Source organism: Biomphalaria glabrata, chromosome 8 (assembly GCF_947242115.1).
Source record: "Biomphalaria glabrata chromosome 8, xgBioGlab47.1, whole genome shotgun sequence".
Taxonomy (NCBI): Eukaryota; Metazoa; Mollusca; class Gastropoda; family Planorbidae; genus Biomphalaria; species Biomphalaria glabrata.
This window is the reverse complement of record NC_074718.1, coordinates 39,537,558-39,561,548: the sequence shown is the minus strand read 5'-3', so window position 1 is coordinate 39,561,548 and position 23,991 is coordinate 39,537,558. Positions and strand designations below refer to the sequence as shown.

The window sequence follows — 23,991 nt, the reverse complement described above, 5'->3', positions numbered from 1 at the left end:
TCGATTGACAATCATAAAGTTACTATACTCTTAAGAATTGATTTTTTGAATAATTTCTGAGTTATGTCTCTTTTAGCATTAAGAAATTTCAAAAGTAGTAGATTAATAAAGTGTACTGCGTAACTATATCATCTAGATTATTCTAGATTAATAGATCTAATTACATTCCAATTCATGCTTTTTTAAATATGTTTTTTGTTATATATATAGCCACAAGATAGAACAATTAAAGCTGTCCTTGGCGGCGGCGTCACTCAATAAAGAGTCATTGAACCACCATAAAATAAATGACACTATGAACTTTGCTCCGTGGTCTAAAATAAAACGTATTTATATAAGAGTATATTATATATAGAGAGTCTAGTCTAGATCTAGGTCCTATACTGGCTATACTGGCTATAGACTACATAAACTAGTACAAAAGTACGAGCTTCGCGAAATCAGTTCAAGGTTATAGATCAAGATATGATTTAGACCTATAACTATAGATCAAGTAGTAATAAGTTGTGCATCTCCTCTCTTCGTCTACGTGTTGGATGTAAATTTATTGTGTTTAGCACAAACTCTAAACACTCTTGGCTTTGGAAGACATGGCATCAGACGACGAGACATTACGCAAAGGTGTTGTTTTTTTTTAATTTACTGTTTTGCTTCTAGAGCTATAGACTACTTATTGACTCTAGATCAGTGGTTCTCAAACTTTTTTGTCGCGTAGACCCCTTGTCGCCTTGTCATGCCAGGTGGACCCCCTGCTTAACTTGTATTGCACTTTTCAAATTCATTAACTTTTTGTTTTAAACTAATTTCTAACTTAAATGAGTGAAAAATTGATGTAAAGCTACATGTTCAGTTATAAAGATATATCTTTTTTATTGATAAAATTCTAATTTAAACCAAATAAAATAATATTTAATATTAAATAATATGTATTGCTGAAATCATCACACATTGGAAATGTGTTGTAATTTTTCCAGGTTTATCATCAGTTGCTATAGCGGATATTATGTTTCATATAGAAATTAATTGTTCTATGAAGTAGTCCTTCAAATATTAAATATTAATTAATTAATTTGCTGTAAGTATTGTAAAAGTTTTCGCAAAGAGCAGTTTCTTGTATATTTCAATTATCCGCGGAGCTGTTTTCACTAAGGTAGAAGATAAGATAAGCTTTGAGTATGAAGGGCTTATTAGCCTTTGCTTGCAACCCACCTAGCAGAAGGAAAACTGAATTCAAAACTCAGTTGCCTTGCAACCATACCCAAACATGGGAAAGTTTACGTGGGTCAACCATGAGGAATAATGAGCTGAACAACCTTAGGCAGTTTGCAGCACACAGCGCTACTCCCTGTCAGAGCCAGTGACGCCGCTGATCCCAAACTGTAGCCTATATATGTAATATATATATATATATATATATATATGAAATGAATTTAATGTGTACTATTATTAAAATATTGAATTTGAAAAAGTTATATATAATGGCATATATTAACTTTACTGTCTTTAGTACATGTTTGACAGAAATAGATTAATATATCTATATATTATTATTTTATTTCTTTTGAAGGAGTCCGTCAGAGTTTAGAAAGTTGGGTCAGAAAGCTTGAATGTAATGGGGATATTGAAAAGCAACATTTCTTTAAAAAGAAATTTGTCAATAGTTTAGGTGCTGCACCAATTGCAACACACACAGAGCTAGCCAATGAACAACATTATGAAGTTCCGACAGAGTTTTTTCTTGAGGTGTGTATGTAATAGGTCTTCTAGTGCCTACTAAATTTTTTTTAATGAACATTTTATTATATATCAAATGGATAATACCTTCTTGTTCTGAGTTATCTTTATATAAAAGGGTTCAGATTAGTGCAGTATCTGAGATGAGATCAGGCAGCTCTCAATATAGTTTTTCTTCTGTAGGGGTGTTGGAGGAGCTATCATCTTCTACCAAGCGCATCCCTAGGTGGTGGGTGGGGGAGAAACCATTAGATAAGCTGTGTATACCAAATGAACAGCTGCAGACCTACTTGCTTGTAGTCTAGAAAGATAAGGTGTTCCAGTGGTTAGGATGTTCACTTAAAAAATCCAGGGAAATAATTGCAAAAAGCAAATATCTCTTTAACTGTATACCTGGGTAGATGAAGCTCGTTAGTTAGAAGAAACAAAAAATAAATAAAATAAATTATAGCTTTTATGTAACGCTACTTTCATGCTTATAGCATGCTCAGAGCGCTATGGTCCAATCTCGTTTGTGGACCAGTGGGGGGAGAGGGGGTATCTAGGAGAAGGTTTTTCGTGTTGCCTTTAGGTGCTCAGTAAACACAACTCTGCTCGAGTCGGGTGTTGTACCTCGAGCCCCCTTCATAGGTAGCCAAGTTAAGTTCAAGCGTACTTAGCCTCTTGACCACGCATCCCAACTCAGTAAACTAAACTACTGCTGCGTGAAGATTATCTTGAATGACCAAAGGCTATGGGAGCATGATACCTTGAAAGAAAAGCAGGCTGAAGTCAGGTGCAATAAATAGACACATAAGCTCATCAGAAGGACAGTAGTCTTACCAGAATTCAAGTTTGAGATGCAGTCAACTTGGTGGCCTCTTGATTGTCAAGTAAAGTGTCTATTTAGAGTTGAGCCTAAGTCCTATTATGAATCTTGACCTAAGGGAAGGATGGCTAGTGAAAAACATCTTTTAATTAATGAATGAAAGAATAGATAGAATAATTTTACTATCTCTATTAAAAAGCATTTATGTAAATTATGAGATCAAATTGTTTTAAAATAGCAAAGCATTTGTTATTAACCTATTTATTATATTTGAAAAAAAAAAATCTTATATAGGATATTGTTTTATTTGATCTTGGAAGAAATTTGTAGTGCTTCTATAGAACCTGTTTTTATAAATAGACTGAATTTTAACCTAGAAGTCTTCAAGCACAAACTCATTTTGCATTTCATGAGACATTTTGCAAAAAAACATTTCTCAACAATTAATCCAAGCAGTTGTATATCATCTTCTATAACATTTATTTGATTATTACATTTTTTCATAAAAAAAAAATCTTTCCATATTTGTGTATTTTGTTGTTTTAAGGTATTAGGTAAGAGACTTAAATACAGCGGATGTGTTTGGCCAGAAGGAGTTAGTACTCTTGATGAAGGTTTGTTTTGTTATATTATTTTAATCACCACAAGTATAATGGTAAAATAAAATATAATAAAGCAATTTTTATTTTTTTTTAACAATTTTTAATGTTTAAGAATATTTTCTCTATCCAGAAATACACTTGATGGTTTTTTGTTGTTGTTGTTTGAAAGAATTAAAAATGCAATTTTTTTAAGCTGAAGATGCAACACTTGCTTTGTATTGTGAAAGGGCGCAGTTACAAGATGGTCACGCTGTTATGGTAAGCATCTTGAAATACCTCGATCATCTGTATTAAAATAATGTTAAAAAGTATTAAAATAACTATCTTGTGATTTTGTTTTACCATTTGAGGATTGAAGAAAAGAAGAGCAGGTTGAACTATTTTACTATTTGATAATTTTGCAAATGATGATGCTCAGGTATTTCACATCAGTTGAGTTGCTTGGTATAGTCATAACATTTTGATTCTAAATTTTTATTTATGGAATGTTAACTATCTTCTTATTGCGTAGTCTCATTACCATGTTGGAGGGTTCAGATGACTTGTCCTATATCGGAGATGATCAGGCAGCTCTCCATACAATTTGAATGTTTATGACTTTTATGATTGCTTCATGAATTAAAAGTAATTTCATTTATTCAGTGTTTGAATAAAGTCCTATAACTTGTACTTTCTCCAGGATCTAGGTTGTGGTTGGGGTTCTTTAACTCTTTACATCCTAGAAAAATTTCCCAACTGCAAAGTAACTTGTGTGTCCAACTCAAGCACACAGCGAGCATCTATTCAGGAGAGAGCAGAGAAGCTAGGTTATGCTGCAAGACTTCAGGCCATTACTGCAGATGCCAACACATTTACAACAAATGAGCAGTTTGATAGGATCATATCTATTGAAATGTTTGAGGTGATATCACACTATTTGTGTTTGTGTAATACTTAGATCAACTTTTCTTACATTTTGATTTGTTTATATATAGATTATGATTTGGGTCTTAATTTATTAAGCTTGCAAGTTCTTTTTTTTATTAAGTTCTTTTTACAACTAGTTAAAAATATGACCTACTGTTTGAACCTTAAATTAAAATTTTGATTCAGCTATTTGTCATAATAGTTATAGGTCTAAAATTCTATAAAAGAAAACTGGACATAACTTAAATATGATTTTACTTCTTGATACAATGAACATCTTTTTTTATCACTCAAAACTGCCATTAGGTCAAAGTATAATTCTAGTTGTCTGCTATCATTTCAATGTGTTTTGAGAATACTAAATAAATTTCAATACTTATTAGCTTAGAGGTAAGAAGGATTTTTAAATAGACCGCAACTAATGATTTTTTAAACAACCCTTGAAATATCTGTCATCTCATATCATCTTTGGGGCATAGGCCACCAACCAGATTCCTCCAGCTGTCTTGATTCTGGGTAAGCCTTTCCCCATGTCCTGCCCATTTGATTCGAAATTGTGGCACCAAGTATTCCTGGGCTGTTGATCTCCAGCATCTAGGTTGCTGCTTTGTTCTTTGCCACATTTCAAGATCTTGTCTGGCCAGTGGATCATAAGAATCTGCCAGAGGCATGTATTAATGATTTATTCCATGGTCGTGACAGTTGTTCTTTAGGCCTCTGCTCCATAAAGTAGTATTGGCTTAACAATGATGTTGGAGAGCCTAATCTTGGTAGTGGTGCTTATTTTCCTGGATCACCATGTGTTCTCAAGCTGATGGCAGGCTGCTCGAGTTTTATCAATGTGGGTTCTGACATCTGCATTTGTTCCTCCATGTTTGTCCAGGATACTGCCAAGATAGGTGAAGTTTTCCAACCATGTAGAGAGGGTAGTTCCATTCCATGGACTGTTCCAGAATGAGGCGTAGTGTCTCATTTCGAAAACCAAATTGTTGGACAGATAGATGTGAATCTACAGCATCTTTCATTTGGTTCAGGATGCCATTAAAAATATTTCCTGGATGAGACAGCAGCGTTATCCCTCAATAGTTGGAACTAAATGTCTTCACCTAAATAAATATCTCTCACAATACAGTGGAGACTTAGGGTCATCAGGTTAAGATCTAACTTCTGAAAATACCAAGACAAATTCACTTCCCAATCCCATAGTTACAAATTACTATACAAATTTACTCTTTTAATAATGGTTAAAAATTGTATCTTTTTTTAAAATTCATATTAAATTTTAAAATTTGAACTTCCATTATCTTTACAGCACATGAAGAACTATAAAGCCCTTTTCCACAAAGTGTCATCATGGATGAAACCCAATGGGTTACTTTTTGTCCAGATTTTCTGTCATAAACACAGTCCTTATGCTTTTGATATCAAACCTGGCTCAGACACAGAATGGATGGCCAAAAATTTCTTTACTGGTGGAACTATGCCTTCCTCTGACCTATTTTTGTTTTTTCAGGTAAGCCAAAAGTTAGAGTTGAGAACTTGTGCACTATTTTTATATTTTAGTACTAACAAATTGCATTTGTGGGGAGAATAATAAAAAAAACTGCTCTTCAAAATGATTTTATTTTATTTAAACTACTGTACACAATTAGAAGCAATAATTTGCACTTTCCACCAAAAAATAATTCTAATTCAGATAATTAGGAGTGCTGTAGATAGGTCTGCCTAATACTATTATTTTAATTCAATTATCTATAAAATATTACTAAACCAATAATAAATATATGTTAATTAATAAAAGGCAAATGTCTTAGGGCCCACCAGAGTTGGTTTTTTATTTGGTGAATAGTGCATTCTTACACTCTTAATGGAGCACAGGATGAAATCTTTCTTTTAAACTATTATTGAAATCAGTCAAAAGGACTGCTAGTTTTAGCAACAGGTTTCAACTCTGTATCCCACAATAATGCCTCATTTAGTACTACACTGTCCAGATATGAAAATGATCTACCAATCTGATATGAAGGGTCTAGTGAATGCAGTTAGGAGAGATGTAAGCTGATTATTATCAGGATTAAGTATTTTCTTTATTTTAATTGTATTCAGAACGAGATCAAATCTATTACATTATTTCAGAATGATATCAATCTAGTAGACTGGTGGGTAGTCAACGGCACTCACTACACTAAGACTTTAGATGCCTGGCTGGCCAAGATGGATGCCAGCAAGGCCAAAGTGGAAGAGCTGTTTGCCAAGCACTATGGGAATGATGCTGCACAGCAGACGTTCAACTGGAGGCTTTTCTTCATTTTTTGCTCAGAGGTTTTCCAATACAAGAATGGAAATGAATGGCACATATTACATCAGCTTTTTAACAAAAAATTAGCTAGTGCTCTATGAAACCATTCTTTTCTATATTTACTCTGATAAAGAATCAGCTTCATTAACTCCTTCTCTCCTAATTGACAATAGCAGAGCCTTCATTCCCCTTTAACTCTATACCAAATAAAACATTTTCTGACAAACAAAAACTTTATTGAAGCTTAACCATAACAGGGTAGTGAAATACTACTGAGCAAAAGGAAGAGTCCCGTGCAAACGTGGAAAATAATTACGGAGAGAAAGAGTTAACAATGGAAAACTTAATTACATTTTATAAATGTCATTCAGGCATTCTTATTACCTCATAGGACACAATGATTAACTAATTATTACATTTTATAATTGTATTCATACAATGAAGTGATTCAATTTTTTTATTCATGATTGAACAATTTTACTGTGATTTCAATTTGCATTTTCTATGCTGCCATTTTTTAAACACAAAAAAAAAAGCTTAAGCCTTTGTTACAATGTTACAACAGAAAGATGCATGTTCAAAACTTGTACGTTTTGTCTTGTTTTTCATGCTATGAACTTTTCTCTAATTATGAAAATATTTTTTATATGTGCCATATATAATAAATTAATTATATTTCTAAAGCCTATCTTTGTTTTTTCTATAAGTTCAAGTGTAAAGATCATAATGCTTACACATTCAATAACATGCAATTATATTTCAGTTTCCAGGCTGTTTTATGAACATGGTTCACTTTTATTTCTACTACCATTAAAAAATAAATAAAACTGCCTTTAATTTAATGTATTTAAGACATAATGGATTGGCATGAAAAAAAAAAGTAAATTTCCTCTTTCAGACTTTGTGATCTATAGGGCAGATGATGTAAAGGTCATCTGTTTCTGTGGCCTACGGTTAATGAGAGTGTCATATGGCTAACACAATGACTACCCACCTTTAATTTTCCCCAACTAATGTCAGGTACCCATTAAAGGCGCCCTAAAGATCTTGAAATTAAAAATCCAGTATTTACCAGTATTCTAAATCGGGACCCCAGTTCAGAAGCCAAGCTTTATTACTCAGCCACTGCCCCTCCAGATTAGCATATTGAGAAACCAAAAATTCAAGTTTAGGACATTAGTCCTGCCTTGTTCAGGAAAAACATAAAAGTAGTGATGAAAATATGCAAGGACTTAAAAAGACTGAAGGTGTAAATGAATGTAAAAAAAAAAAAGAAAAACATGAAAAAAATGTGAATAAGGTTACTATCTTTCCAAAAGTTTGTTATTAGCTATTTATTCTAAATACAAACTTAACTTAATAACATTCATTCAAATTTTAATTTTAAAAAATAATAAATTCCTTATAATTTTCATAAAATGTATGCATTTATCTAAGCATGTGTGTTGTCAAACCCAAATTGGTTTCCTGACAAATCTTTTTAAAACGTTTATATTTCAATTTGTTCTTTTGTAATATTTGATTTAAACCATAACATTCAAAGCTGCATATTTTATTGAGATACTCGCCCCAAAACACAACTATAGAAGAAAAATGTATGGAGAGCTGCCTGATCTGGAAACCAGTGTGCAGTTATTTCAGATTTAGGACTAATCATCTAAATTCTCCAACAAGATAATGAGAACACAGAGGAACCAAACATTGTATTTAATGAAAAAGGAGAATGGTCCTCTGAAGTTTATTATACTGATGTCCATTGACATATATGAATACAGTGCTAACATTTTTCTAACTAAATGTCATTATTTATTTTTATTTATTAAGGCTACGTGTAATAATTCATAACAATAAATACAAAATAATTATCTAAATATAATCAATACAATTACAAGAAGCCATGATTGTTTATTTTAGCCATGTGCTACATTCAGTGTCACACAGTATCACATGTCCATACAGGAGTAACTGTACTGAATAAACTCATTGTCACACTTAATAAACAAAATATCAAATATTTATTTTCCCAATGGACAATTTCCTGAGTTCAAGTAATGAATTGGAAAGCTTAAACACCATGATTTGATTGTTACTTTGGATAATATAATAAAAAAATTTAAGTGCATTACTATGCTCTAGAACTATAGACATGTTTTTTGAGTAATACATTTTATATACAATATGCATAACAGGCTTAGGTGACAGTCGATAATTTTAAAAAAGATGGCTTAAAAAAACACACAAAAAATTGAAGTAACAGTATGCATGCTGCAGTGTAAGAATAAGTGATTGCATTAGCAGGAGCAATGAATGTCATCAATGCTACTGCCCCATATTACAGTGAGAATGCTTGTAGCTATTCACCATTTTGTTCCCATTGCTCTTTAGAAGGGAGTTAGTTGACTGCTCCTAATATGAACATGTACAAACAACAATTGGAATAGCAAATAATAACACACATTAAAATAAAACCACTATTGTATAATCAACTGGTGTCATTTTGAGAAAGTTGGAAGTTTAACAGCATGGTATTTCATGAACAAAATTATAGTATATAGATATTTATTTATTTAAAATTAGATAATGAACTAATTGGACAAATATCATTAAGGATGAATATTTGCTAGAGGCCAATAACATATAAGAAAACATAAATTTGTTTTTTTTGTGCTAAAACTTATAAACAAAATTATCACATTTAGATTTGTATACTTTTCTTTTTCAAAAAAATTGATTTGTGACCATTAATTAAGAAATCATATCCAAAGAGTTTTTGATGTAGTTTTTCTCAGAAACAAAGTTCAAAACTTTTTTTTGTTGTTGCAAAACCTTTTACTTAAATTGATTTAGAGATTTTATTTAATCAAAAACAATTTTGATACACATGAAAAGAAAATAACAATAAATCAAAAAAAGTTTACTCCATATTACAATGGCAGGCCTGCTTTAATGAATATGGACTCATTTCTCATGTACATATTTACATTTTATATACAAATATTTTTAATTGAAAGGAAATTAAAGTTTACAGAACATTTAAGCAATCTTGTTGTTTACTTCTGAACATACGAAGTATACGAATATGTATTTTAAACAACTTTACATTTTTTATAACACATATCTCAAATATCACTGTATAGTCTACATGTCTCTTTTTTTTATAAGGCACTGTAGTGATGATGCAGAACTGTTTAGTAATACCATCTTCAGATTCTCTAGTCCAAAATTGAAAGCTGGCATCATCATCATTATCATGCTTAACCTGGACAGTATACATAACACATGCGAAAAAATTGAACCTATTTCACATGATCTGTCTCAGAAAAATACTGTGGTCATCAACGAATCACGATGGATTTACTATATAAATATACCATGCTTAAATAATCCTAAAAAAAAAAAGAGTGCTGGGATAAATCTATATAAACATGCAGAGTCTGTCAGTAAATGAGACACTCTTTTGACCAAATCATTTGGTAGTTGAGAGTATCCTGGCCTTTAAAAGCTATTAGGTAGGAGGGGACATAGCCCCATCAAGACCTGCAGGAGGAGGGAAAGGAAGCCTGTTTCTATTTACTAAATGTCACTATGAAAAGTTAAGGCACTTGCTCTTATTGCTATGAAAAAATAAAAGCATTATGTGAGACCACAGGGCTTTTATTCATGGTTTTTAAAAGGGAACTCAAGAACCAAGTCCTCAATCCCATCAAATGGGATGAAGACTGTGATATAATATTTTTATAAGAATTATTACAATTACAGTGATAACCAATGCTTTTTAACTAATGACTCAGGCAATTTTTTTTTTAATACAAGACATACATTCCTGAAATGTGTATAGAGCACCATGGGAAATGTTCAGTGTGGCAATCATGCAAACAATTTCTGAGTTTCTGCTAGCATTTGGCTGATGCGATTTACCCTCTGGGCAGTGGATGTGTCTAAAGCAGGATCTAATTGACTTGTAGAATACCAACTGCTTTCTGTATCACTAGTAGGTTCCTGGATTGAAGATGTTTCAAGCAGAGCAGCATTTGAAATATCACTGAGTTGGCCAGGTTTCTTTGAGTAAGCTTTTACCTCTGATGATGGGTTGATGTTGAGATTTGTACAACTGTCAACATGAAGTTCTAGTGTGGTTGAAAAGAGAGAAAAATATAGTAAAAGTGAATTGATAAAGAGAACAACATAAATGGGGAAAATAATAATACATTTCAGCATTATTATGATTTAGAATGCTATATTATTAACTGATGATAAAAAAAAAATTTATTCATGCAATTAAAATGTATAGCAATATGTTTACATTTCAACGTATTTCTGGAGTATATTACGATGGAAACTCTAGAACAATTTACTCCTAGCTTGATCATGAATGGGCAGCCTATTTCCAATCTCAGGTTTGCAGATTATATAGATCTCATTGGAGAAAATGAAGACCAGGCACAAGATCTGACTTCAAAACTGAATCCTACTAAGAACAGTTGCTGACTAGGAGAAATGGAGGGATTTGGTTATGTGAACTGTCACAACACCCTTACGACAAAAGTCAAGGGACTGATGATGATGAAAATACATAGATATGATAAGAAAACTATAAAAACAATAACAATACATGGGTGCTGGAAGGTGGAAGCTTTGACAACTTTCTAAGAGATCCCGATTAACAAGGTGTCAAAACACTGGATGCTAAATTAGTATTTCTGACTTAAAATTCGGTTCAGACAACCTCAGATTCTGCACTCATGACTTAAGCCTAAAGGACTTTCTTGACCATACCAATTTTAATGTCACTTGTTATCATTAAGTTACTTAAGGTAATGGCTGCAGTTGTTGTTCCTAGTAGCAAATGATCTCTACTTCACTCACATTGTTAACCCTACTGGTCTCAGTTGTCAAAAACAAAATACAAATTCCCTCTGCATGATAAACAGTTCTAAAATAAAATATAATTCCCATATAACATTTTATTATTAAAATAATCCCAATAATAATTTAATGTGTATAGCGTTGTTAAGAAGCATAATGTAGGCTCAAGGAGCTATGAGAACATAACAGCAAAAATAAAAAAGCGGAGCTATAATGGAAAACAAATCTAAATAAGTTTTGAACAGGTGGACTTTATGTTCTTCTTGAATGTAATTCCCTTCAAGTGCTCAGCTATTTTATAGAGAGTGCATTGAAAAGTGGGATTAAAATTCTTGTGTTTACAAACATTGGAGAACCACTTGCTTATTTTTCTTTTAGTAGCTAAACTATGCATAGTAGCCTATTGAACCTATACATTTTTGAAAAGCTAATTGAATAAGGAATTTAATTAAGTCCAGACAATTAATATATATTTATAAAAAATAAAAAATTATTTTAAAAAATAATACAAACCATTTTTTAAAAAAGCACAATAAAAATTTAATCCGTGAGAATCACAACTAATAAAACTTGAAAAAAAACACCACATTTAGAAAATTTTAAGAAAAATATATATACACACATATATACAAGAGTTGTAAAAGTAGAAAGAATGATTATTTACAACTGTCTGTGATATTTAGCAAAACACTCAGGACACAGTCCAACTTTGCATCCTGTGCACTCCCACCCAGTTCTGACACGAGTTGGATGACCAGCAACACACTGTCGTTTTTTCCCCACTGGAAGTTTGCTAAGATCATGTCCATCAAGTGGATGACCTGCTACAGTCTGGGTTAGTGGTGTTGGGCCCATTCTTGCAGCCTCCATCTCTGTTCTAGTGCGTTTTCTACGTATCACTTTTTGGGGTACAAAGTTTGATGTCATGCTCTCTAGTGCAGACACGATCAAATTGTACCTTGAGAGCTTTGGTCTGTCTGATGTGTTGCTATGGTAGATTATATAGCTATTTAGAATAGCTCTTCCAAATAGGGAAAAAAAAACTTTATTTGTCCATTTCAAGCTTCTGCGCTCAGCAATATACATGTAAAGTTTTTCGTCGCCTAAGTCAACACCACCCATGGCCTGGTTATATGCATGAATCACAGCAGGTCTTGTTACAGGTTGTTTCCTGCTGTTTACTGTATCAATGAGACCAGCTTTACTAGCAGTAGACAGCAAGATTGGCTTTCTGCTATTATCCTGGTAAGCCAAGCAAAGCAGATTACCTTTTCTGGCTGCGATGAGCTCCTTGTTTTTTAATTTAGTTTTAACACAAACATCTGGTAGCCCTTTTCTGTTAGATCTAACAGTTCCTGTAGCTGTAGTATTTTCAGTGAAAAGTTCTTCCAATAATTCTATGGAGGTAAAAAAATTGTCTATCCCTAAGTGGTGTCCTCTGTTTAACAGACCGGCTGCAGTCATAAGCCTAATAATAAGCTCTTGTGTATAAGACCTGCCATTGACGATTCTTCTTCCTTGAATGCCCTCATATATTTCAAACTGGCAAAGATAGCCATTAGCACTGTCTGATAAACACCACATCTTAATTCCAAATCTGGCATGCCTCTTGTTAGGCATAAACTGGCGGATATGAGGGGTTTTTCCTTTAAACCCAATCATACTTTCGTCAATGCTGACATTTTGAGTGGGGTGGTAAAAGTATTTAAATTTAGCATTGAAATGCTTTATAAGTTCTTGCACCTTGAAAAGCTCGAAACCAATATCATTTCTATCTGGTAACAGCGTGTTGTCAGCGAAATGAAGAAATTTTAGAATAATCTGATACCGATCTCGGTTCATGTGAACAGGGAACCAAGGTGTTTCTTGGCTCAGATTTCAGGAGTCCCAATAAGCGTTATAGTTGGGCTTTTTATTTAATCCCATGTTCATTGTCACACCTAAAAATGCCCTAAACTCTTCCTTTGTGATAGGTGTCCATTTGTGGACACGAGATCTTGGCGTAGTTTCCAGGTTTTCATGGTTATCTTCGATGAATTGCCTGGCGTACTTATTGGTTTCGTTTACAACCAAATTGACGATGTCATCTGTCAAAAAAAGGTTGACATAGTCCACAGGCTTTGCATCTGGAGCTGGTGCATGTTTTGGGCCTGGGTAGGCTGTAAATAAAACTGGCCTGGGACCACAATCATGATCATCAACAGGTGTCCATTCTTCAGCAGAGGGTGTAAAAGATTCTGCCTCATCTGATTCTTAAGAGAAAGAAAAAAAAATTATCATAAGATATAGATCTAGACTAATTATACTGAAATTATTATATTACAGATTGACTTAGGACCTAGATCTATTACTATTAGATCTAATATTAGTAATATCACTAATATTTTAAATTAAAGCTTACTAATTTTCAAATATTGATCTAATCTAATAATGTAAACAAACACTTTGAGGTGCCACGTCCCTTTTAGTTACTTTTGGTCACCCCAAATTAAAATAATCTATGGATAAAAACATTTGTTAAAAAAAAAAAGATCGCTACACGTGAAGGATATTGCCTATATTTAGATCTAGATCTAATTATCCGTATAATTTGCACTTACCAGATAAATCTTCATCTAAATCAGAATCCATAAATTCATCGTCAGTTAGGTTGTCTTTATTCAGATTTGGAAAATCAACTTCACTGTCACTACTCATTTTTGATTGATTAAAATCGTCTAGAAAGAAATTAACTTGGCGTCCTTTGCAAATTCAAAGTTGGAAGTGAAGGAAGTAAACGGATATGTACGGTTTTGCAACTAATTACCGAGAAAATACGAAAGAAACGACAGTATATAAACGAAGCCACGATCGTGGCCTCACGCCTTATAATTTCTGTTTACACCAAGCCATGATCGTGGCCCCACGCATTTTGAGGGTTAAGCATGTGGTTTATCTGATATCAATAAGGAGAGAGTTCCAAACCTTTGGTCCATGTATAAAAAGGGTGCAAAGAGTATTATTTATAAGCAGAAACGTCAATGGCCAACCTGATGATATTCTCAGCATTGTTAGGACCAATGAACATGATGATACATAATAGAACACAAACCATCTTGCAATGATTTGAAGCAGGAAAGAAAAAAAAAAAAAAAAAGAAAGCCAAAAAAAAGTAAATGGAGAGATGGTGTTAAAAAATTTTGAAATTTATTTTCTAATTTCTATACTGCAGTAAAGGTTTTCTCCCTTACCATCATAGAAGTGAGGATGATCAGAACATGCATCACTGAAAACATTTTTCTCTGGTTCAGCCCGCACCACTCTCACTTGAACATCTGTGTCAATGTCATGGTCAAAGTCATTGCTGCTTTCATCCTCCAGGTTTCTTTCATCAGGATCATTGCAAGAGTTCTCTCTCCCTGGAGGAAATTTGTTACTCTGTTTACTGGTTTTTGAAGTATCAGTTCTACGAGACGTAGGATATACAGGTGGCCTTGATTCTACTATTTCTTCACTGGTTTTAACAGGCTGTTCTTTATTAGTCTGCATTTAGATAGAAGGAGGATATTAGGAAATATTTTTATAGTTATTCAAAACAATGTGAACATTAAAGAAGTTAAAATTTATATTAAGGACATGGAAAAACACAATTATAATGAAATATTATCAAGTGCAAGATACAGTAGAAGAGAAATAGTTGACACCACACTTTGAAGGTTTTCTCTGAAACAAAATGAGATGATGTTAACATCTACATCCCATAGAAGTGATACTTCAAAAACCATTAACCTGATACAGCCAAATCTACTTAATTCAGAGTGACCACTGGACTGTTTAAGGTGTTGTAATTTGAACTATTAATAAAAGAAAGCAATGACTTGAACCAATTTTTTAAGTAGGTCAAAGAGGCAACATAAGAAATAAAGATAATTCAAATTAAGCAGATTATCATCTTATTTGAGTTTTAATTAGCTGGATTTCACTGTATTTGTATTCTAATTGTTCCCTCTTGCCCTCTTTCTACCACATAATAATTAATTTTTAAAAATGTAAAAAAAAAAAAACATATTTGAGAATATCACTTTGTCTAAGCATGTGTAAAATAAAAGGGGTTCAAATTCTATGACATTCTAATAAGAAATGTTATGCAATAAATAAATAAAAACTAACTAACAATGTAATTTTTGTGTGTGGATATAGCTTTTAATTTTGAATTTAAGTCAGCTTTAGTGTTAATATGAACCAAGCAAATATTGAATAGCTACACCCCAAATACAAGATACTCTCATTAGCCAATGACCATAGAATCAGCTTTACATTCTGCTCCTTAGATCGCACGATCTGAAAGGGAGCTTTCAATATATATGCCAATATTGTAAATCACAAAGTAATATATTCAGTTGTAAATTGTATTAGACATTTTATCCCTGTGCTGTGGTTTAATAAAACATTGAACTGTAGCTGTTTAAAGCTTCTGCACAAGAGACAAAGTCCACATTTTATTGCAAAACTAATAAATATACTGAACGAAGCTGGTTTAAAGCATTAAAACAAAAGACAAAATTCAATCTTTTAACACTTCTCTTTTTTATGAGCCCAGATGCAAACAATATTCTAAATTTTATGAGATATATTTACATATTTATCTAACTGACCTTGGCCTCCAGTAGAGTTAATCTGTTTTCAATAAGAATGACTCTTGACATCAGTGTATCAAGCTTAAAACTGAGATCATTTATCTGGGCTGTGACAGAGGAATCTAGGCATGACACTGGAGAAACGTTTTCAGTATTTATACTCGTTGATATAGTCTGTGACTGTTTAAAATTCTGTAAGACGGACAATATAGAAATATCTTATATTAACATTGAAAGGCAGAATTTTTAAAAAAAAGGTCTAAGCCTAAAGATTTATTCAACTCTAATAGAGATGTTATTAACTGTCACAGCACACATTTACATCATGTAATCACTGAACCATAATCTTCAAATACAAAAACAAAATTTAATAATATACTCAGAAAGACACAAAGATAAAGGCACATTTCTCATTCCATATGCTAGGACAAATTTGTACAAATGCTCCTTCTTCCCTAGTGCTATTAGAGCATGCTATTAGTTGCCTGAGCTAGCCAGGAAAACCAGTGACTTGGCAGAATTTAGGTCATTGGTTAATATGCATGACTAAATGCATGACGCATGGGACGTAATCATCTTCTTTTTTGAAGTAACGTCTAAATTATAAAATAAGACATATTCCAGAGATTTTGGATCACGTACAAGAAGGGTAATGAACCAAGTTATTTATGTCATGCATTAATCACATAATTATTAATAGTAAGCCATTTCCAGAAATTTTAAAAAGGTAATAAATCCAAGAGAATTAAGATATTATTGTAGAATTTTTAGAAGATTCTTTGAACAAGGTGATTTGAGAGCATCATAGTTAGAGAAAAATCTTGTTTGAGTTAGTTACTTGTGTAATTTAAATATAAATACATAATAAATAAGCATTGTATTATTGAAACATAACTAACATAGTGACTTTAACTATTTATTAAGGAATGAATAGTGTAGCAGACTTATTGTTTATAAATTCATATACATGGTAACAGATAATAAAGAGTAGGGACATAGTGTATGGTCGTGACTTGGCTGACAAGAAACAGGACAAGACAAAAGGCATGTTGTAGAGGTTATATGTATTTAAGTGAATTATTACTTATAATTCCTTATCCTAATCAACATTTTTTTTTAAATTTCATTTTCACTAAATTTATTAAGTAACACTTTGTGTTTGATTCAAAATAGTATTTTTTGCTGATAATTAATATTTAGCTTTAATTTTTCAAAATATTCAATTCTTTATGCAAATATAATATTTTAAAGAATTTTGCATATTTACAAACCATTATAAAACAAAAATGATTTACAAAAAGTAAATAAGTCAATATGCCAGATATACCTGAACAAGAGAGTCCATCTGGTCAAGTCTTTCCGTTAATCTATCCACCATTGGCTGCATGGATTGTAAAACCCTTGGTACAACATCAAGGTAAATAGATCTCTCTGGGCGGTCTGAGACTGTGATGTTGTTGGTGCTCTGACCTAAAAGACAAATTATGCAATGTAACACATGGATATCTGAGTATAGCAGTAGAAAATGCAATGCAGTTAATGGGAAAAGTCAATGACAGGATGTAATCCTCAACCTTCTGTTGCCATGTGAACACAAAACATTTTTTTAACCAACCTAACAAACACCAATAGAGAAATTTAAAAAAGTTAAAGATGCAAATGGGGCTGGATTGGGCATACAATTTGAAAATATTGCAAAACAGTTTTTAGTCTGGAACCACAAGGAAGAGAAAGGCTGGAAGACCAACGCACACATGGAGAAAATCAGTAGAACAAGAAGCAAAGACTGCAGTATGGACATGGACCAAACTGAAGGGCATTGCCCATAACAAAGTCTGATGGCAAAGTAACTGTTACAACCCTATGCTCCACAGAGAGCCAAAAAGGTTAAAGTAAAAACAAAAGTTGGGAGAAGTAATAGTAGTTGTACTGGTCACATGACACTTCTATTAACTGCATAACATAAAAGGGAGATAGCCATGTCCACTATTAGCTTACCAGGTTTGGTATGAAAATACTTTATTTTAAAACATTAAATGACAAAATACAAAATCAGCTATAAACATCCAGCTATAACCCCCCAAAAATGTATACAATAAATACTAAATTCTACCACCTAAGAAGTTTAATGTGCTTTCAGAAAAAATGTTGAGAAATTTGATTTTTAGTCAATAGTCTATTTAGAAATAATAACAATAATCATCATTATTATCCATGAGAAAATTTGTTTTACAATCATGCATTACAAAAACAAATGAGGTTGTTGATTGAAAATATGAAAAGTCACCCTTTTAAAGATTAGTTCAATCATTCTTTCCCTTTAATTCAATCTTTAGGAGCCAATCAAACTTTGTAGTGCTCTACAACAGGTCTCCAAAAGTAAAGGACATGAGGCTGAGAAATAAAACAATTACCTGGTGTGAAGAAAGCCTTTTCATTTCCTCCCTGACCATTCTGATTCTGTTGTATTGGTTCACCAGCTGCCTTCACTGGATAAGTAAAGGCTTCAACATTAGATGGAATAAAAGGTGAATGAGAAGCTTTCAAAACAGTTTTAGGTATTCTGAAGCTACCAGAGGTTTTCACAGGCAACACTACAGCTCCAGCGAAGTCTTGAGCCTTAGAAGCAATTTTACGTGTGGTTTCTACAAATTAAAAAAAATATATACATTACAAATATATAATTCTGAATTCTAAAATTTAAAAAAAAATGTATGTATCTAAGAAATTGAAAGAAAATGTTTTAGTTTTTAGAACAATTTTCAAATATGTTAATTAAAGTAAGCTAGCAAACAAAAAAAATAACTTTAAATTTAGGGCTGAAACTCACCCACTGGCTCTTGTACAACCTTTACAAGATTTGAAAAAGTAAAATGTTAACCTTTATTTCATTGTTTTAAAACATTTCTTATATAAAAATAATTGGTTAAATTTAAAGTTTAAACTTTAAAAGTTTTAAATTTAAACTTTACTTTTTTTTACTCATTTTGCATACTTATATTAAACTAGTCAAACTATTCAACTATTTTGCCGGCCTTAGGCCACTGCAAACTATGTGACAGCCCTGGGCCCCACACTTTCATAGGATCTGTGCTAATTCTAGGTGTATAAATTATTAAATTAAACTATTTTACAACTTTATAACAGTTTTCATGCGGCCTCCTGTCGATTTACCAGGTACTCCTGGAAATCTCCTGAAATTGCAAAATATACAAAAAAGTCCCGGAAATATCTGAAAATTATTAAAATCTTTAGAAAACTCATACAAATCTCCTGAAATTATAGACAAAAATTGTCATTTTGGGGTGTCATTCAATATGGAAAACACCAATCTAATCCTACGCATGGTTTAAAAAAGTGGCATTAAGCAATACCCGTAATTTTGAAATCTATAGAAAGAAGCTTCTGGTACCTCATACTAATAAAGAATTACTTGAGGTCAACAATTCTCGTAGATAGATTGAAACATTTGTTAATACTAACTATTGAATTGAAGAGTGTTTTTATGTAAAGGGTACATAAACAAGTAAATGAAGCAATAGCATTTGTACATTATATTTTGGTGTGTATTCATCCACTATATTGTAAACAAGATTTTAGTTTTAATATGTTAAAATAAATATGTTAAATATATCTGAATATATTTTATAAAGTTTTTACACAAAAATAAACAACGGTACAGTAAAATGTAATGAAGCTAGGACTCCTGTAAATAAAAAAAAAATAGGGCTATGGTTTGGGAAAATTAGGACAGTATGGGCAATGTCACACAGAAGAAGTTCGAATTGTCTAAAAAACAAATACTATTTTACAGCATACTTCTAGAATCCTAAACCTTATGATTAAGAAGCTAAGCCAGGACATTGAACCATTTGATTTTAATTAAGCCAAGATCCTGAACATTTCTAGCCAATTTTCAAAAAAATAATATTAAGGAGCTTAAAAAACTTACTTTCTGATTTGAGATTGGCTCCTCTTTTGTTGCTGCAACTTTGAATGCTGAAGATTTCAGTGGCTTATATCTACTCTGAACCTGACGTAGCACATCTGTTGCCATTATCATTTTCCTTTCTGCATAACCATCAGTGAAAAACTGTTCTCTGTGTATCTGGGGCTTGTACTCAAACATATCCCGAAGTATCTAGTGTGAACAATGGAAGCACACATTAAAGGATTATTTTCCTATTGGTATAATAAACTAAATTTTATAATACATATTTATTTGGAGCCATCAATGACATTAGCTTACAAACACTGTGTATATGAAATACCTTATAGACTGCCTCCATGAAACGCATGTCTGATTTACCATAAAGCTCATTATTTGAATTGACAATGTCCTTGTTGAGCTTAGTACTATAACTAGTAAATAAATAGTGATAGATGGCCAAGTAGGTCTTAGGAGAACCTTTCAACAACCTGAAAGCAAAGATTGGATTTAGTTTTCTAATAATGTGTATTGTTCTTGAATGTCAAGACAGTGCCTGGTAAAAGTACAATACCCAGGAAATTATCTATTAGAAATAAGATAATTAATTAAATCAACATTTTTTAAACACATTATAGATTTGGATATCATAATGGCATCCAATGAGGTAGAACAGGCTATGGAGCTACAGTGACTGCAACCCCTTTGCAGACTCATTGGGCTACAGACGTCTGCTATTTAAGGTGGGCATGTAATGAGATGAACAAGACTTTCCAATGTGGGGGTTATCAAGGCCTGATCAAGCCATTATAGCTCAGAGAAATATTTGGATTCCCTGGTTCTACTGAATGGAAAGAAGAACAATGTCTCATATTTTTTTACTTACACATGTGTCCATTCTGACAAGCCCTTACTCTTGACTTAAATGTCAAACAGGCATTTAAAAAAAGGAGGAATTAGAAACAGAGTTTTATAATGATGATGAATGAAAATGATGGCAATAAATGGCAATCACATCAATCTCAATTAACTCTAGTGGATGTGGTGGCTGAGTGATAAATCGCTTTGCTTCCAAATCAAGTGTCCCGGGTTAAAATCCTGGTAAAGACTGGGATTTTTTATTTTGGGATACGAGTCCATCCAGCTCTAATTGGTACCTGACATTAGTTGGGGAAAAGTAAAGGCGATCGGTAGTTGTGCTGGCCACATGAAACCCTGGTTAACCATGGGCCACAGAAACAGATGACCTTTACATCATCTGCTCTATAGACCACAAGGTCTGAAAGGGATACTTTACTTTTTTTTTCTTTTTCAATTCACTCTAAAGCAATAGCTGAAAAATTATGTGCTTTTTTTAACAGAGGTCAACCTAAAAATAAACTTTAAAGGGAAAACAATTTGTTAGTGATGAGAGCTAGATCAGCTAGGAGGTTTAGGGTTAGGCACTGCTAAGGCTGCATTCCTTACCCATCTACATCAATTGTAAGTGGATACTTGGCTGCTTTTAATTCATGTTGTAGCTGCTTAATATTATTTTTCATATCACCAGTAGACATTTTTTTTTAGAGATATCACATCAGAGATGCCTAAAATTACATTGAAACAAAAATCAGAAACATTTTTAAGCAAGATATGTTCAATTACTGTATTATATAAGATAATTAGTAATTAGAATAATTAGAGTAATACTATTAAAAGACACTGTTAAACTAAAAATTATTGACCTTTCAAAGACCCACAAGCTTATTAAATTGTCCATAAATAAATAAATGTGTTATAAAAATACAAGAAATAATGCCTTCTTCAAAATGCAAATGTAAAAAAGATAATCAATATTAAAATTAAATTTTAACATAAGCATGTTAATAATTAAAGAAGGTAAATGTTATTTTGCATGTATCCTGTAAATGGGCAATTAAATCAGATTTTGACATATTAACATAAAGTTTTATAACAATAAATTATTTTTGATAAGTTATAGTTATTCAGAATTACCGAATAAAATTACAAATTATTATTTTGAGTTACAAATTAATAGTAAAAGAAAAAGGTAAGTAAAGTTCCACTTTCAGACCTTGTGGTCAATAGACCCTATATAAATTAATACTACCTCTAAATCTATAAGAAGTAAAACAATGTCTGAAAGAGGAACTATACTTTATTATATCTATAAATTACAATAATAATAAAAATATAGACTAAATAAAAAGACTTTGTAATCACAATTACTTTAATGGCCATAATCTTTAGATTCTATATCGAGATTACAAACTAAATCTACTTGTGAGAACTGTTTTACTTCACTTTTTATTATAAATTATACTTATTATAATATACTTATAATAGTATACAGATTTAATTTTTACTGCATCCAACAAAACAAGGCAAGCCTTAACCTGGAACTACCAAGGAAAGAGGAATACATGGTGCTGCAATTTGGAAGTAGATGCCAAGCAGATGGGCAAGACGTAGGCATAGTTGGAGAGACTCGCCCAGAAACAAGATGCCTGGAGGAAGCTTGTTGGTGGCCTATGCCCCAGATGGGACCACAGGCAGAGATCTTATCTTATATATATGGGGACGAACGTATGCCAAAGCAGTCTTTTTTGGTGAGCTAAAAGGTGGTTGAGGTGACAGAGGTGCCCCATGGAAACGCCATAAAGACCAGCTTATGCGCCAACTTGCCTAAGCTGACATAGAAGAGAGCACCTGGTTACATGTGGGCCTCAGAACAAGACAGCTGGAGGTCACTAATAAAAGCCACGAGATACACATTTGAGATCAAAAAAAATCTGCTGCAGAGGACAAATGCAGACAGCAAAAAGAAAATCTTAATCGACCACCAGCGGACAATGGTTATGCTTGTCTTGGATGTGGTAAAATATGTAGATCACAGCTGGGAATATGTAGCCAAGGGGAAATATTACATCCTATGCATTTCACATGTCATTCTAGTCATGCATGTTAATAACTTAAACTCCGCTAAGTCATTGATTTTCCTGGCTGATTCAGGCAGCCCACTCCATTCTCTAAGGGCACTAGGGAAGAAGGAGCACTTATACAAATTTGATAAGATACATTTAAATCTAGTAGATCTAGCACTAGTATTTCCTTAGATAAAAGACATATTTAAAAAAGATCTCTTTAACTTTACTGACTTTACTTTAGACTTTAACTTCATAGCTAGAATCTAGATTATAAATATTATAGATTATTTATATAAATAAAGTATATTTATAAAAAAAAGTATCATATAGATCTAGATCTAATCTTGTACTCTCTTATCTTTATAGTTATAAAAAATAAAATTATAATCTTATACTTATATAGATCTCATATATATATATATATATATATATATATATATATATATATATATATATATATATATATATATATATATATATATATATATATATATATAATAGAGAGAGAGAGAGAGAGAGATAGATATATATTATATAAATTATAAATAATAACTATACACAGATGTTACTTCAAAAAAAAAAGATGACTCATTGATTAGATTTTAGATCTATTCTATAATGATAGACCTGGACTGGGTAGGCTATAACTTTATAACTATCATTGAATACATGTAATTGTAACATGATCTTACATATGATTTATCATTTATCACTATCTAACTGAAAAAAAATCTAATATTAGTATTACGTATAATAATAAATTTATAATTATTTTATTTTAATTTTATTGTCGCTATAAATAAAATTAGTATAAAAATAATAAGATTTAGATCTACTGTCTTAGTGTCTACTAGCAGTACTACTACTCTACTCAGGCCCTCATAGAGACGTCACTAGACTAGAGTCTAGACTAGTCCTAGACTAGAGTCTAGTACAGTAGTAGAGACAAGTAGAGTCATAGTCAGTAGTCATAGTCATACTTAACTCTTAACTACTACTAGATCATAGTAGATCTATCATAATCATCTAGTTACTAGTACTAAGACTAAGTACTAGCATATCTACTACCGAAGTAGTATTTTATAATATTAAACTAAGTGGTACTCTGGTAATTTCCGAATTAGAAGATCTAGATCTTGATTGTTTTGAAATTGTACATAAGTTTAGTCAAATGTTCATTGATAGTCAAATTCATTAATCATTTTCACCTGTTCAAACTTATTCCGGAAATAATGTGCATCCATAGACGCTTTTCGATTTCATAGAATCTAATTCGCTACGATGTTTGCCAGTTTGTCCAAAGTA

At 32.1% G+C, this 23,991-nt stretch overlaps 2 protein-coding genes across 3 annotated transcripts; one reads left to right on the top strand and one right to left on the bottom strand.

Moving 5' to 3' along the window:
• The first annotated feature begins 93 nt into the window (after nt 1-93).
• On the top strand, nt 94-7,032 carry LOC106076167 (uncharacterized). Its single transcript, XM_013237030.2, has 7 exons — nt 94-621; nt 1,568-1,743; nt 3,090-3,156; nt 3,338-3,402; nt 3,824-4,045; nt 5,363-5,563; nt 6,187-7,032. Exons 1-7 carry the CDS (start codon nt 591-593, stop codon nt 6,448-6,450), a joined length of 1,026 nt encoding a protein of 341 aa, XP_013092484.2. The 5' UTR covers nt 94-590; the 3' UTR covers nt 6,451-7,032.
• An 878-nt stretch (nt 7,033-7,910) lies between these two features.
• LOC106076179 (centrosomal protein of 44 kDa-like) lies at nt 7,911-23,978 on the bottom strand. 2 transcript variants are annotated; one of them, XM_013237037.2, is made up of 10 exons: nt 23,895-23,978; nt 21,227-21,345; nt 20,103-20,250; nt 19,784-19,972; nt 18,662-18,680; nt 18,246-18,476; nt 17,159-17,301; nt 15,850-16,023; nt 14,446-14,737; nt 7,911-10,476 (listed from the first exon to the last, which is right to left on the bottom strand). In XM_013237037.2, the coding sequence occupies exons 2-10, from the start codon at nt 21,313-21,315 to the stop codon at nt 10,217-10,219; spliced, it is 1,545 nt and encodes a 514-aa protein (XP_013092491.2). In that variant the 5' UTR covers nt 21,316-21,345; nt 23,895-23,978; the 3' UTR covers nt 7,911-10,216. The 2 variants fall into 2 exon arrangements, with proteins under 2 accessions (XP_013092491.2, XP_055894517.1); XM_056038542.1 differs by having other exon boundaries at nt 23,791-23,904.
• Nucleotides 23,979-23,991: the final 13 nt, after the last annotated feature.

Bases quoted from the DNA above. Each gene is read 5' to 3' on its own strand.
- LOC106076179 (XM_013237037.2), bottom strand. From the start codon at position 21,315: ATGTCTACTGGTGATATGAAAAATAATATTAAGCAGCTACAACATGAA. The intron at 17,302-18,245 runs GTAATTGTTTTA...TTTGTCTTTTAG, and splicing joins AAAGGCTTTCTTCACACCAG to GTCAGAGCACCAACAACATC. The intron at 14,738-15,849 runs GTCAGTTAGATA...ATCTAAATGCAG, and splicing joins TAACTCTACTGGAGGCCAAG to ACTAATAAAGAACAGCCTGT.
- LOC106076167 (XM_013237030.2), top strand. From the start codon at position 591: ATGGCATCAGACGACGAGACATTACGCAAAG. The intron at 1,744-3,089 runs GTGTGTATGTAA...TGTTGTTTTAAG, and splicing joins CGACAGAGTTTTTTCTTGAG to GTATTAGGTAAGAGACTTAA. The intron at 4,046-5,362 runs GTGATATCACAC...TTATCTTTACAG, and splicing joins TATCTATTGAAATGTTTGAG to CACATGAAGAACTATAAAGC.